The sequence below is a fragment of the Fopius arisanus genome, unplaced genomic scaffold, assembly GCF_000806365.1.
Source record: "Fopius arisanus strain USDA-PBARC FA_bdor unplaced genomic scaffold, ASM80636v1 scaffold00014, whole genome shotgun sequence".
Classification (NCBI taxonomy): domain Eukaryota; kingdom Metazoa; phylum Arthropoda; class Insecta; order Hymenoptera; family Braconidae; genus Fopius; species Fopius arisanus.
In genome coordinates, this window is record NW_011887753.1 from 740,098 (window position 1) to 754,096 (window position 13,999).

The window sequence follows — 13,999 nt, forward strand, 5'->3', positions numbered from 1 at the left end:
AGAGGGATGAGGAGGTGGGTGGGCTAGGGGGTGGGAAAAGAGAGGGGATAAATATTTGAACAGATAACTCGAGAGATATTTCCATATTAAATATCATTTTATCGAGAATTATGCTGAGTGCATTGGAGTCGGTGAAATCGTTGGAAAATGTGAAATTGGAGAGAATTTTTGAAACTGAATTGTTAGAATTTGTTGAAATGTTGATTCTAGAGAGTCGACGAATGCCCATGGAATTAGGCGATGAATTTGTTAGAGGGAGGGAGGAGGGGGTGATTTTATGAAGTGAAGGGTGGGAGGGATTAAGTCATAGAATTTTTAACGGGGAATTGTTGGTATATTCAGGAAAATCAGAACAGAGGGAATTTTTCTGGGTGAGGACCTCTGGATTTGAGAAACGAAGTCGCGCGATTTCTCTGTTATTTATTTGAAAAATTGTCTAATGACTGAAATAATCACTCATTTTTCAACAAATTTTGTGGAGATCAATCGATTTTATAATTCGATGGATTTATTCATTTATCGATGGATGCTGAGAGATGTGGAGCGTAAATAATTAATTCCGTTGAATTAAATAAATGCCCAGGGTGTAATATACTGATGCATCTCAATTATTCAAATGTTTCCGCGAATTCCATTGGATTCAAACGATTTTTTTACATCGAACTCCCATGTTATTTCTGAAATGTCGATTCTATGGACTGAATGGATATTAAATTGCTGGATTTGTTTGAATAAAATGTCGGGGTATTGGCCATTGAATAATTGAATTCGCGAAAATTGCGGGAGAATCGTCAGTTCAGAATGACGGAAATTCGTAATTGAGTGAAAATTTAATTATTCCGATAATTCCACGGATAACAGCTTCGACTATAATTATATTTCCCTTTTCAATCTTTCCAACTATTTAGTTGTAATAATAATTGGTGTGAAATTTTATTTTTATTTTATTCTTTCGATAACTCTGAAAGAAAAATTTTTGTTGGTAATCGCGTATTAAATCATGAATTTTAATTTATTTCAAATAATCATTTGGATTGTTTGCACCGGTAAAATGTCAATAATTTGTTCTACACAGCGTTTGTCAACGGCCACGGCTGAAAGACGCGGAAATTTCTCCGCCATAAGCAGATTAATTACCGATATAAACAGAAATTTACGAGAGTGACAAACAAAGACTATCTGCAGCATCATAATAACGCCATTTACAACGAGCACACGACTCTAATTGACAGATAAACTCCATCCATTAGAGGTAGAGATGGATTTTCGACAAGTTACCCAACTCCATACACCGTGAAAATTACGAGTGGCGGGGGGAATTCTAGTGGTGTGGGATTTCCAGTTCTGTTACAAGTTCGATGTGTATGCGTTAACATCAACTTGAAAACGGTACGATCAGTTCATGTCGACGTGCGGTCGAGTCTACATAACACGTCTTTTCTACAAGAGAATCATATCCTAACCGCGAATATCGTTTGATCATTCTATCGAGAGTTTATCGCGGCTTCTGGTGAATTATGTTGTGATTTGGTTATTAATGGCATCGGTATTAGTGAGTGGTGAACATTTGATTGAGGGAATTAGGTGGGTCTGAGTGGATTGTCCGGATAGTTTCCATTTGTATTGGCTTGTGCTGTTTACTTGCCTTTCTCCCTGGTGGCCGTCACAAGGTATCGCCGATTTAGTACCGCATCTACTGGGCACGACAGGTAATCAAAATCCCACCAGGAGATGCTCTAATTCTTGGTCAGACCACTGCCGTCGATATTTATGAATTATTTTGGAGCCACTGCCTCGGGTTACCATTCCATCAAATTCACTCGAATGATTTTTTTAATACTTTGAAAAAAAAATTCTTATTTATTATTATAATCTCTTAAATAACATTTTATATTATCGGGAGGAATAGGCAGAAAATGGCGGAGGGGTGTGGAAATTTTTATAAACACTTTGAGGAATCTGGGGAATTTTTTTTTTTTGCGGTGTAATTTGGGCGGGCAAGGAGATATGGAAATTCATGGTCAGACAACTTCTTGATGCTTTGAAAAATTTTCTGTCAAGTTTCTCAAGGTTCTTCCTTCATTTTTTTTTTCTCGTTCTTGATTTTTCTGGTTGTGTTTTACTGGAGTTTAATGGCTACAAGTGGAAAATCTCTATCAGCTGAAGGTTTTGATATAATTTATCACCGGCTTTTCCGTAAATTCCATGAGGTTTCAAGGATTTTTTTCCACGAGTTTTTACGATGCGGGGATTTAGCTACAGCGTACATTCTTCTGTTTTTATTTTCCTCCAGTTTTTTTAGGATAATTGCCTTATGAGTGACTCCACCTGAAATATGTCGAGATGAAATGCGGTATAAGCTATGGGTTTATATTTAAAAGAATGGGGATAGGTATCGGTGTTTGAGAAACTAGTTGAAATTGAGTTAGTCGAGGCAAGGCAGCCGATTGTACAGTCTGTAGAATGTTTCAAATGGAGGGAGAGATAAAAAAAAATGGAAAATCACGGAGAAGGGGTTGTAGGCGTGGGTAGGTTATATAGGTTTGTAGTTTGAGCTCACTACCACGGGGGAAATTGTTTCGTGAGTTGTGCTGTTCTGGGCCTCTCTATACTCGCAATATTGCTTTTCTCTCTTGACGAGTCGTTCGACGCTGTGCGACGAGAACACAACCGTCACGCTTCGTTGCTCCCGGTTATTTCAACTACTCTTTTTCTCATTTTCCAATTTTTGTTTTTGTTTTTTTCTTTGTAACCCGGGACATGGCAGAGTTGTTTCATTAAAGAATGAATGGAAATGCGGGCGTGTGTTTGATAAGAAGATGATCAATATCGGTGGGACCTGTTATTTCACCCGCAATACCGATTTCTCCGTGAATAACTCGAATTTTTTTATTTTCATGCTCATGACTATTTTTTTTTGTCATGGAATTTATGGAGAATTTTCGTTGGTATTTGTATTGATGAATCAGTATCTTTGTTTAAACATCAAAGAAATTCTGTTATGCAATGCAAATAATTCACTCACTCGTTTTGTTTATTGTCGTTGATAATATTCAATTCATACACATTTTTTTTTATCTCTGCCGTCATTTATAATGCGAAATAACGGAGTATTTCTGGGATTGTTACAGAAAAAGTCGTTTCCGCTGAGTTTATTGTGCGGTTGTGTCGGCATTACTGTTATTGTCGTAATCAGTCTGCAGATAAGTTTTTCGTTATCGCGTAGGATAATGATCACGAAGCTCTGAAAATGTCTCAAGAAATTCACGGGTTGAAGAGTAGTGGAGAAGAGATAATTATGATGAGAAAAAAAAATATTTGAGTTGATGAGGACGGCCTGGGATTCGTTACTCCTCCCTTTTTAATGCCAAAGTATGAATATTCAATGCGACAATTATTACGGAGTTGATTAACACGGGAAACAGGCGCAAATGAAGGCTTCAAACTGGGGGAAACACAGAGAGTTCTCCAGAGACTTGTCTCTCGGTGGAACTACACTGTTGGAGATTTCTTGAGATTTAAGTAACAGATTCATCAGGATTTTCTGGATCACGAGCTTTAATTCACAGAACTACTTGTTTATCAAATTTATCATTCATCGACAATGGAGTGAATTTCCAATGACGAAAGCATTCGATATAATTGATTCTCTCGATTTTTAACAAATTGAGATAATAATTATAACAATGAAAATTATTCACTGTTATGGATACTTCGAGGTTTTTACCTGAAATTCCAAGTACAATTTTGTACTTCAGTGTATCATCACTCGCTTTTGTCCTGTCTTTTGTTCTCCTCGTCTTGACACAGGGCTTCTCCTGGAGTTGAAATTGAATGGATCTTCCTCAGGGTTTTCTCCCTACGCACTAGTTTCCCTCATTTCTCTGTCACCAGGAAATTCAGTCTCACTTCCACTGGCCAAAAGTTTCAGTGAGACTTGCACAAACGTATACTCGGTGAAACCCAAACACTTTCTTAATTAATAATCCCAGCTCACTCTTAATCATGCTAATGCCAGTGCTGCTATTTTTCAAATTTTTCGGGGAGAAATTCTCGTACTTGTTACTTTATGGGTTCAGTTATTTCGGGGAAGATTTCATGGCTGGAGTTTCTCGGGTTTTGTAATCGCAGATATTTTTGGGATTATCTGCACTAGTTTGGAATTTTATTGACAGTTTCTAAAGAGTTTCCTGGGACGTGACCGGGAAATTGATTTGGGGAGAGACCACTCTTGAATTTTCACGTTTCACTGGAGTATTATACATTTTTTAACATCTGTAATTTACTCGGATGTTTCCATTTCTTTTCATTCTGATGAAAATTAATTGTGATGTACTCCCGATTTTTATCTATTTCTGGGTATTTTTATGCGAGAGTTCAATCGAAATTTATCGTTTCTATTGAAATTTTTTAAAATTTCCTCAGAACTGTCACAATTTTTACGTTTTAGTGGCACTTTCGTGAAAGTTCCCACGGAAACGACGGAGAAATCGATTTAGGGAGCGACGACTCATGAAATTTAACGTTTCACTAAAGATTTTTAAGTATTTCATGATTTTACGTAGTGAATTTCCATTTACCATCGAGTGATATGAATTTACTCTGAAATTAGCCATCGACTCGAAATTCTGTTCTCAAGTTTTCTTGAGTTGACGTCGAAAATTTGTATCTACAACTTTCAGGTGTTATCGAGTAGTGAATTATCACGATAATAATTGCCGATATCACAATATCCAAAGTCCTTTTCTTAAAGACTTTTTATCTCGATGAGAAAATCGACGTGAAGTCTCGAAAATTTTTTTCCAATTCAACACAATATTCGGAATAGTAATTCCTGCAGGTTTCCCTGCTATAAATTTGATTAATTCCTGGCAACTGCTGCAACTTAATTCGAAATATTGTGGGATTTAATTAACTTTGAGATTGCATCGCGTATGAAAGGTCTCATTCATCTTGAAAATTCAATAAAACTCCGTTCTGGGTGCTGAGCAATTAATACGTCAACAAACCTAAACTTTCCAATTATTATTTACAAAAATAATTGATTGGCAATAATTAGTAATAAAATAGCAGTGAGTCATTTCGAGTATTCAACGATTTCGACGGGTATTGAATAAATTTTTCTTCTCAAAGTTGCAGTTTTGTAATGAGATAATGAAGAAAGACGAATTTTTCATGTCCTCATTATGTTCCTCTCTAACCAGACAAATCTCTGTCATTGTTTATTGCCCCCAGACCATAAAAATATGTAGTATTAATTCCTCAGTGTCAGGGGAGCACGGAAATGGTGAACAAAGAATAGGAAAATTTGTTTTTCCAGGGACAAAAGAGATGTCTGTTAATTTTGTATTGTTTGCTTGTATCATGCGCACTCGCCGTCTTTTTTTTCAGTCTCGTGTCATTCACTTTTACATCGCCGACAGTTCACAACAGAGCGAGAAATGGTTGCAAGTGGTACGGGATCATCTCCGGTGCGACTTATCTCTCCGCATTTAAAATGTCGAGACTGGCAATCAACATTTGCCTCTCTCTCTTTTTGTATGAGATTTTTCTCATTTTTTCCTCTCATCATCGCGATTTTTTTTTGGCGCTTGCGGATGCGCACGGAATTTCCGCGGTTTATTATGACCCCGAAAGGTGAAGCAACTAAAACGTAATGTTTGCTCGGATCTCCAATTCTTTTTGCTTCCGAATTCAAGCTTTTTATGCCGTCAAGTTTAACTTTTCAATTTTTTACCTCTGGCTATCTCAATCCCGAATTTATCAACCGTTTACAAGAAAATCCACAAATTTTAATTGGAATTTTTATCATTTTTTAAATGAATATGCAATTTATTATAGACTCTTGAGATTCATATTTTTCTCAAAAAATTATCTTTTAACGTTTTGTATTAATATATAAATATAAAATACTTACAAACGAGGAAAATGACATTTTTTCTGGATTGCCTGTTTGAAATTGAATTTTTCAATCTATTATTCCGGAATTTATGGAAAAGAGGGGGAGGATAATGAAGAAGTCGAGGGTGATTGGGGCCGGGCCTCATTAAAATTGAAATTGGAATTTAATCAGTTTTTCAAATTAATTTTGGAGAGTAACTTGGTAGTGACGTGAAAGGGCGATGAGAGAAAATGAATTTCCAGATATCTTTGTTGTAAAGGATTTTCAAGAAGTTTCAGGGCCTGTATTCTATTGGAATATTTTACAATAATTAAAGAGTACTCCTTAAAATTCACCGATAACCGATCTCTCACTATCAATTCCAAAATAACGAGAGATTACTCGAAAAAGATAATTCCAAGAATCATGTGATATCCACTTTTATAGTTTTTTCCGTATCGATTCATCAGCAAGCTATTAATTTCCGGAGAAAATACCAAGAATTCTTTTTTGTCTAGAATTTAATGAGCTCCAAAAAACGTTTTTTGATGTTTTCACCTCAAGTCGATAGTGCTCGAGATAAATCGATAATTCTAAAAAATGGTAAATTCACTTTATCTCATAATTTTTTTCTCAATTTTCTGCAATCATTATGACAGAAAATTTTTTATTTTCCTCACTCGTTTCGTGACTCTGTCAGGTATGAGGATAATCATATCGAAGGATAAAATCGTGTATATGTGTATTCACCGGTATTTTTCCTTGCACGTCCGCGATAAAGAAAAATGGAAGCAGTCACTGTCAAGGTGACTCATGCCAACACGCATACATTAATTATTATTCTGCGTTATCTGTCAATTACGTGAGGAATCTAATGTCTGCGATGTTCAAACACATCAGACAGCCTAATATTCCAATTATTCCAACACCACAACTCCCAGGCTTCATCTTGTATCGGCATTATTGCAAACGCAGGGAAAAAAATATTTCTCTATAATTTAATGTCTGCAATTCAATTTTTAGTGCACGGGGAAAAATTTGCGTCATGACGACATGGCGATCAAATTTTTCGCTCAATTATTCCATAAAAATATTCTTCCCTCAAAATTTATTAATCCACTCCCTGCCTTCCAGTTTTAAAAATTATTCCCTGATTATTCAAAAACCAAATTAATTATTGACGAACACCTTGACATAATAATGAATAAAAAAGCATTAAAAATTGGTAATAAAAATAAAGGCGTTGGGTATTTAATCTGAAAGTTCTGAGAATAATAGCGGAACCGGGTAGAATAGAATCGCATGGAAATGATAAAACGAGCGTTAAACCGTCGATTAAATTTCGGAATGATGAATTAATAAATTTAATGGGGAAATCAAGATTTGTCCGGTTATTGGATGCGGCCATAATAACTGGCGAATAGTCGATTCCCAGTGGAGTCCATTCACCGGGTTAAAAATCAAACAGAACATAAACTCGTGTTGAAAGGCGCATTACATAATCGTTAATTTCTGGATAACAAACCCAGTGAATTCAAAACGCCATATGCACTCAACGTACTGACCATTACGGTTAGTTAGAGCTAACATGGGGTTTTGAGGCCCCAGGATGTTGGCCCTCACGAGAGCAATGGAGTTTTGAAATTGACTGCCAAGTGCGCCCACCAAAGTGAAATACTGATGGGTATAACAAAATTGGAAAATTAAATTTTCAACTGTAATTCCACCTCCCACCACCCACTGGCCAAAAGTTGTCCAGAACTGATGCTCTCATTTCCGAAATTTCAGATTAACTCAACCGGTGCTGGAGACCCACTGATAATTTCATTTGTCACTCGTCTCACTTTTCTTCTGACCCTTCGATTTTTTCGTAAAGGGTGGCGAGAGGTCACAGCTGACGTCACCCGGGGGTTTATCACCGCTGCTGAATAGCTCCGGCACAATGGACATTAGAAAGAACTTCAAGGTAAGGATTTATTTTTATTAATTGTCGCTATCAAATTAAAAAAGACCGGTATTCCCCGAATTTTCAATGACAATTTTCAATCACAATATCACATGAAATTGAAAAAATTTTTTTTCGCAAAAATTGATGGAGATTTTCAAACCGTTAAGTAAATTTGATAGAATATTTCTTCCTGGATATCGTTTATCCGAGAAATGGCAGAAACATCGGTGAAATAAATTTTTCCACGATTTTCCTCCGAGTAAAAAACTGCCTTCACCTGAGTATCCGCGAATCGATATCACGGCCTCATCTCAGGGTTTTATTGTTGTTTACCTCGCGCCCAGGATTTTCCCCGATGATCAACTTTTATCCTTGGCAAATGAAGCTTCCGGATTGTTTAATTTGTTATTACGAAAACTCATTCTCGAGAATTCCTCCGAAACAATGTTTTATGAGAACTTTTTTTACCTTATCGTGATGAATTCGCTGGAACGAAGGAAGTTAAGTCTATTGGATTATCTTCTTTCAAAACGCTTTTCTTCCTTTTATGGTGAAATGGGAGTGCAAATAGAGGGATTGGGGACAAGGGGAAAAATTTCCGCTGGAAAACACTGGTATTAAACCCTTGTCACTGTGGAGAAAGGGAAAAGTATTATTGAGAATGGAAACCTCTTTTTGAAATATCTCGGAGGGAGAATCGAGAGTTCTTTGGAAACGTCACATTTTCTGGCTATCTGATGGAATGAGTTTAGATCTTCCACTTCATCACATTCACCACTTGGAATAATATTTTCCTACTTTCACTCAATTCAAATTGCCAGAATGGGTAAAATGGACCCTTGAGTTCTTGAAAATATTGATGATTCAGGAAAAAAGAGAAGAAGAAATGGAAAAAACTTAACAGAAGTTGGGGATCCCGTGGAATCATATCCGGAAAGAAATTCTTTAGAAAACTTATCCTGTTTTATAGCACAGAAAAGGGGAGACAATGCAGGAGTTAGGGGAAAATTCTCGGGCAGGCACTGAAAATTTTATTGGGTAATACACGAATTTTTCTCGTAAATAGCCAGAAATTTTATCAGATGAGATTTTTTAGTACTTGCGCTGGGAATTTTCTGTGGAATTTCTCTCCTTGTTGCAAAAATCATGAGAATATTCTGCAAATTCCATACACACTCTCTCAATACCAATAATTTTTATCGAAAAATTTTCCATATGCTTGTCTCCATAATTTCTCAAAATAACCACAAAACCCATAAATTATTATAAAAAAAATATCGAAGAAGTACCCAATATGATGGATAAAAGAGATAACAAGCGTTTGTGTAAATATGTGATGTGGGCTAATCCCAGGACATAGGATGGCCGATTCACGCGGCTTCAAGTCAATAGATCCGCTTTGGAGTGGAGGTCCCCCCCTGGATCCCGAGTACGAGGAGGTGACGGGTGCAGCGGGTTCCCTAGATCGTAAAAATCCAATAACGGAGTCCCTGGAGCGATCACGAAAGAAGCGCAAAGTCCTTCAGGAGGAGGCAGGATTGCGCCCAGCAAGTGTACGCAGTCGTGAAGATCTACGATCACGAAGAAATACGGAGGAGAAGTTAACGGGAACAAGTGATCACAATCCCCGTGAGCCCTTTGGCTTCAGAGTGGAGGAGCAATATGCGGTGCGTGGATTTTACGGTGACAATGTCCAAGGTGGCCCATACGAGGCATCAGCTTTCAAGCTGACGAGGGGACACAGCACTGGAAGATATCCCCAGTCAACAGCTGAGCATCATCATCATTACTACTATCCTGGCAGTGTGAGACAACTTGGTGCAAGACCAGCTCCACGTCATTATTATTATCCACGTGGTGTATTCAGTAATGAGACGCAGGAAGAAATACAGGAGGACGATGAAGCTACTCTCAGGGAGTTGCTCATAAGGTATGTCAGGCAATCATCATCATCCGTGATGCCTAGCTAAACATGACAATTAGAAAATAAGAGAGTCTAGTACGAGTTACTCTTCCCTTTTATTTATCATTTTGTCATTGTGCTCTTTGTGGTCCTGAAATCTCCCACTTTCTTGGCAACCACTGGAGTTTTGTAGACGCGTTTCAACACTTTTACTCTTTTCGTTGAAAAACACATCTGTACATTTATTTTTCGTCTTATGATGAATTTTTTATCGATTCCGTGGAAAGTGGAGAGTTGGGGGGAATTGATGCTGTACCTTTCAATATCGGAAAACCCTTGTCCCCTCGGATTTTCCTCGGAAATTCTTTGATGTGACAACCACTTGTTATCGAGCCAAACAAAATTGTATTATTTGCCACTTCGCAACTAATGATCCGAGGAATTTTCCATCTGCGATTACCAATTTGTAGTCAATCCTGTACGGCAACAGCAGGTTTTAAAAAATCAGCGGAAATTCCCCTCGACAATTTTTATTCACATTGTAATATTCATAATACCTAGGTCGCGATAAATCTTTTGATCTAACTTTTTTGAAACGAAAACATTTCTATCCTGTTTATAGACGAACGTTTAACCGAGAGTACCGTCAACGCAAACGCTTATCTCCAGGCAATATTATCATTTATACATGAAAAATCAACACAGCAATTACATAATTGTACATAATAAACCAAACGTCTAATAATCACGATTAGAGATGTGTGGAAATGATGCGCGATAACTGTCATATGACGGTAATAAAATTCATGAAAAAAAAAAAGAACTATTTCCACATCTCTAATCGCAATATCAATGTTTTCAGGATATAGCTCTTTAAATCATTATTACCTCGAGTCCAACGACGATTATTTTTGGTGTTATTGTTTAAACTTTTCTCAAGAATATTTTTCAGTTTGATTTTAACGTTTTCTCGCTGCGCGACGCTCGCAGGCTTACCACTGGTTGCTCATTCACATTGTTCATATGTCCCTCATGGTCGGTTGCATGAATAAATTATTATCAATAAAATTGATAAATCGCTCGATCGCTGAACAATTTTCTGTGGATCACCGCGAGAATCAAGAATAAATGCACGATTAAATAAATCACACTGTCATGAAACAAAAAGTTCTGCACGGTTTAAATAAAAAGAACTTTTCGCTTGTACCGAGGGTTTTTCGAATAATCCCGTAATTATTTCAAGTGTAAACCATTATTCATTATTATTATTAATAACTTACGGGAGTAATAATGACACTCGCCGAGAGTAATAACAATATTTCACGGTGATAAATAATAATTTTCACGAGGAGAGGAAATAAGTAGTGGCTAGTACTTGTCCCAAGTTGCCTCGAGTAACAATTGGTATTGACGAAAAGTACTTTTTAATTTCAGCTTTTGATTAAGATAATGATGATTCATGCATCGTCCGCCAATCACTCATGAGGTCACGCTGATTTTTATTAATTATTTTTGGCAATGAAAAATTATCTAATCATCTTCATGTGCGTTGAATGATGGGGCCCATTCTAATTACAAGCTCGCTCGTGGACGCGGGCATCTAGGCAGGGGTGAGTAAGCTGGCGGCGCGTCGCAACTCAAATTAACAAAATAATCAAAAGAAGATAAAAATAAATAAATAATTGAACTAATTGGCGATAACGACACAAGTGCAGGCACAATATTCCCTATCACCAAGAATGTATTCCTATAATAACTCTCAATGAATAATTGCTTAATCTCGAGTGTTAAAAATTATGAATAAATAAATAGATGAATGATAACGGTAAATTTTGAGGATTTTTTAATGAACAAATAAAGGTAAAAAATAGGAATAAATTGTTGGAGGTGAGATTTTGAAAGGTCAGAGTGAGAAAAAAAAAATTGTGTCCACATTTGTATTGTTAATTGCGAGCGATCGACGCCATCAAGCATCTTACTGAACCACGACTGTGTTTCCTAAACTAGGTAAAGCTATCAGAGTGGTAAAAAGTGGTGGTCGCGGTTGGGATTCTTCTGCTTCTGTGTGTTGGACCCACTCGGCCGAGACTGATCGAGATATTGTGTGCAAATACATGGGGTTGTTGTGTATCGGATTAACGTCGTGTGAGTTAACATGCGTCGGAGATCGTATAAATGTACAATCGAAAGACGTTGATAAACCAAATAAGTCTTGAGAAATACGAACGATAAAATACTTACAATTAAGTAAAATCTAGTGAATTCTGGAGGAGGAAGTGAGAGGGATTTGAGGGGGAGGCGTAGAAGGGCTACTGTAGTTTCGGAACACAGCCATGGTCTCCCTATCTCCCAGGTACATAACGACATCGTTCACTGATTATTATTACCTAACATAATGATATTTTTCATATTTTTTTTTTCTCGTCATTCTGCAACATTTTAATCATTCAAGTGGAATTTCATATCAATCAGTCCATTGTCTCACCATTTAATCCCACCCCATCATCACCCCTTTATTATGATTTGTGAGAGACGTTGTGTCGGAAAAGTATATCGTGTGCCCACCCCTCCCGTCTGCTTTTTTTTTTCGCTCTCTCTCTCACGTTTTTTTTTTTTTTTCAAAATAATCTTTTTCAATCACTCGCTTATTTGGAGAAATGAATTCCCCCCGGAGTCTAGTATTTTTATTCTCAACTTTCATAACGACTCAGTACTCTTCAATAATTCCTGAGAGCCAAAAGTTTCACCTCACGCCTCGCTGTGCACCACCGATAATCGAGAATTGCTCCAGAGATATCGTTATTCACTGTTCACTTCTTCTCTTCACTGGTTCTTCTTTTTCGTATCAGGGATATCATTTTTATTGGTTTTCTCTTTTTTATTATTATTATCGAGCACTTGCATCGTGCCTTCACTGCCGGATCATTCGCGATTGAATACGATTTTAATAGGGGAAATATTTTGTTGGAAGAGGAAGATATTTTTTAACGAGTTGAATATATATTTTTTTTTGAGAAGTGAGGAGACTCGAGGGGTAATCATTATTTTCCTGGTGAAGAAGTTGGTCAATTGACTTCATCAAACCACCGAGTGATTTCCAACTATTCTTTACACAGAGAAAAAGAGTTTTCAGATGTTACTAAAAAAGATAAATGATCTAGAATCAAGAAACCGATTTTCTCAAATGCAGAAACTCCATTTTCTTGAATCTAGAAACTTCTCGTCTGACGCCAAGAAGTTTTTCCTCAGTCGACATCAGTCGACCTGACTTCACATTTCAGCCTCGAGTCTCCACCGAGTGCACCGCCTGACCAATCTTTTAATTTACCAACCTGACACAATCACAAAACACAATATTAACCAATAAATACCGCAATTATTTACCCATAAACACGCTTTATTAGTTTGGCATTTGTAATTGTCTGTGTTTTTGTCTGATGAATGAAATTAAAAAAAAAAATAAAAATAAGGAAAAAAATAATAATTCAGCAGCTGCCGAGCTGAGTGCACTCTCGGAGATTGAAAAAAAAAAATGAATACTGGGGTAAAAAAGTGAATGAAAAAATCCGCCTAAAACGATTCAGAGTGTGAAAGAGCTTGAAAGCTCGGCAGCGTGTAAAAAAAAAAGAAAGAATTTAGACGTCTAAATAGAGACTGGCTTTGTTAGCTGGTCTTAGTCTTAGCGTCGATGTGTTGTTGAAAAAAAAAAAATGCTGAATAATAATGCTCTCTGTATACGTGATGTGTCCGATGTGTGTTTGGACGTGGAGAGTTTTGAGGGTGGTGTAACAGAACCGGGAAAAGAGGAAAATTCATTGGGGCTAATGTGTGTGTCGCAGTCTGCAGAAACAGGTCAGCGTGATGAGTATGAACTTGAGTGCCAAGCTGGATGAGCTGCAGCGGGGTGACCGCCAGCTAGAAACTACTGTAGCTCTGTGTGAGATTCGTACGCAACTTCAGGAGCTCACTAAAAGTGTTGAGTCTTGTCAGAGCGAGGTCAGCGAGGTCAAACGTGATATGGTGGCGATTAAGGTATCATTTTACGAGCTGACCTCTTCAATTTGTACATTTTTTTTTACCAAATCCACCAAATCCATCAATTCCACCAATTCCACCAATTCCACCAATTCCACCGATTCCACCGATTCCACCGATTCCACCGATTCCACCAATTCCACCGATTCCATAAATTCCACATTTCAGAATAAAGATTTCTCGCTTCCAGGGAGAATCGATCTACTGTTAATTCTGTAGGTCAATGGTTGTA

General features: G+C 37.2%; 1 protein-coding gene across 5 annotated transcripts in view; it reads left to right on the forward strand.

Moving 5' to 3' along the window:
* Window positions 1–1,373: 1,373 nt before the first annotated feature.
* Window positions 1,374–13,999, forward strand: part of Glut1 (Glucose transporter 1) — a 33,670-nt gene continuing 21,044 nt past the window's right edge. For 4 of the 5 annotated variants that reach the window (XM_011299316.1, XM_011299317.1, XM_011299318.1 and 1 more), the window contains exons 1-4: window positions 1,374–1,709; window positions 7,670–7,847; window positions 9,183–9,759; window positions 13,572–13,764. In XM_011299316.1, coding sequence (XP_011297618.1) covers window positions 9,191–9,759; window positions 13,572–13,764 — 762 coding nt within the window. In that variant the 5' untranslated portion in view covers window positions 1,374–1,709; window positions 7,670–7,847; window positions 9,183–9,190. Of the gene's footprint in view, window positions 1,710–7,669; window positions 7,848–9,182; window positions 9,760–11,760; window positions 12,086–13,571; window positions 13,765–13,999 lie in introns of those variants that run through there. The other variant, XM_011299319.1, reaches the window with a different exon arrangement.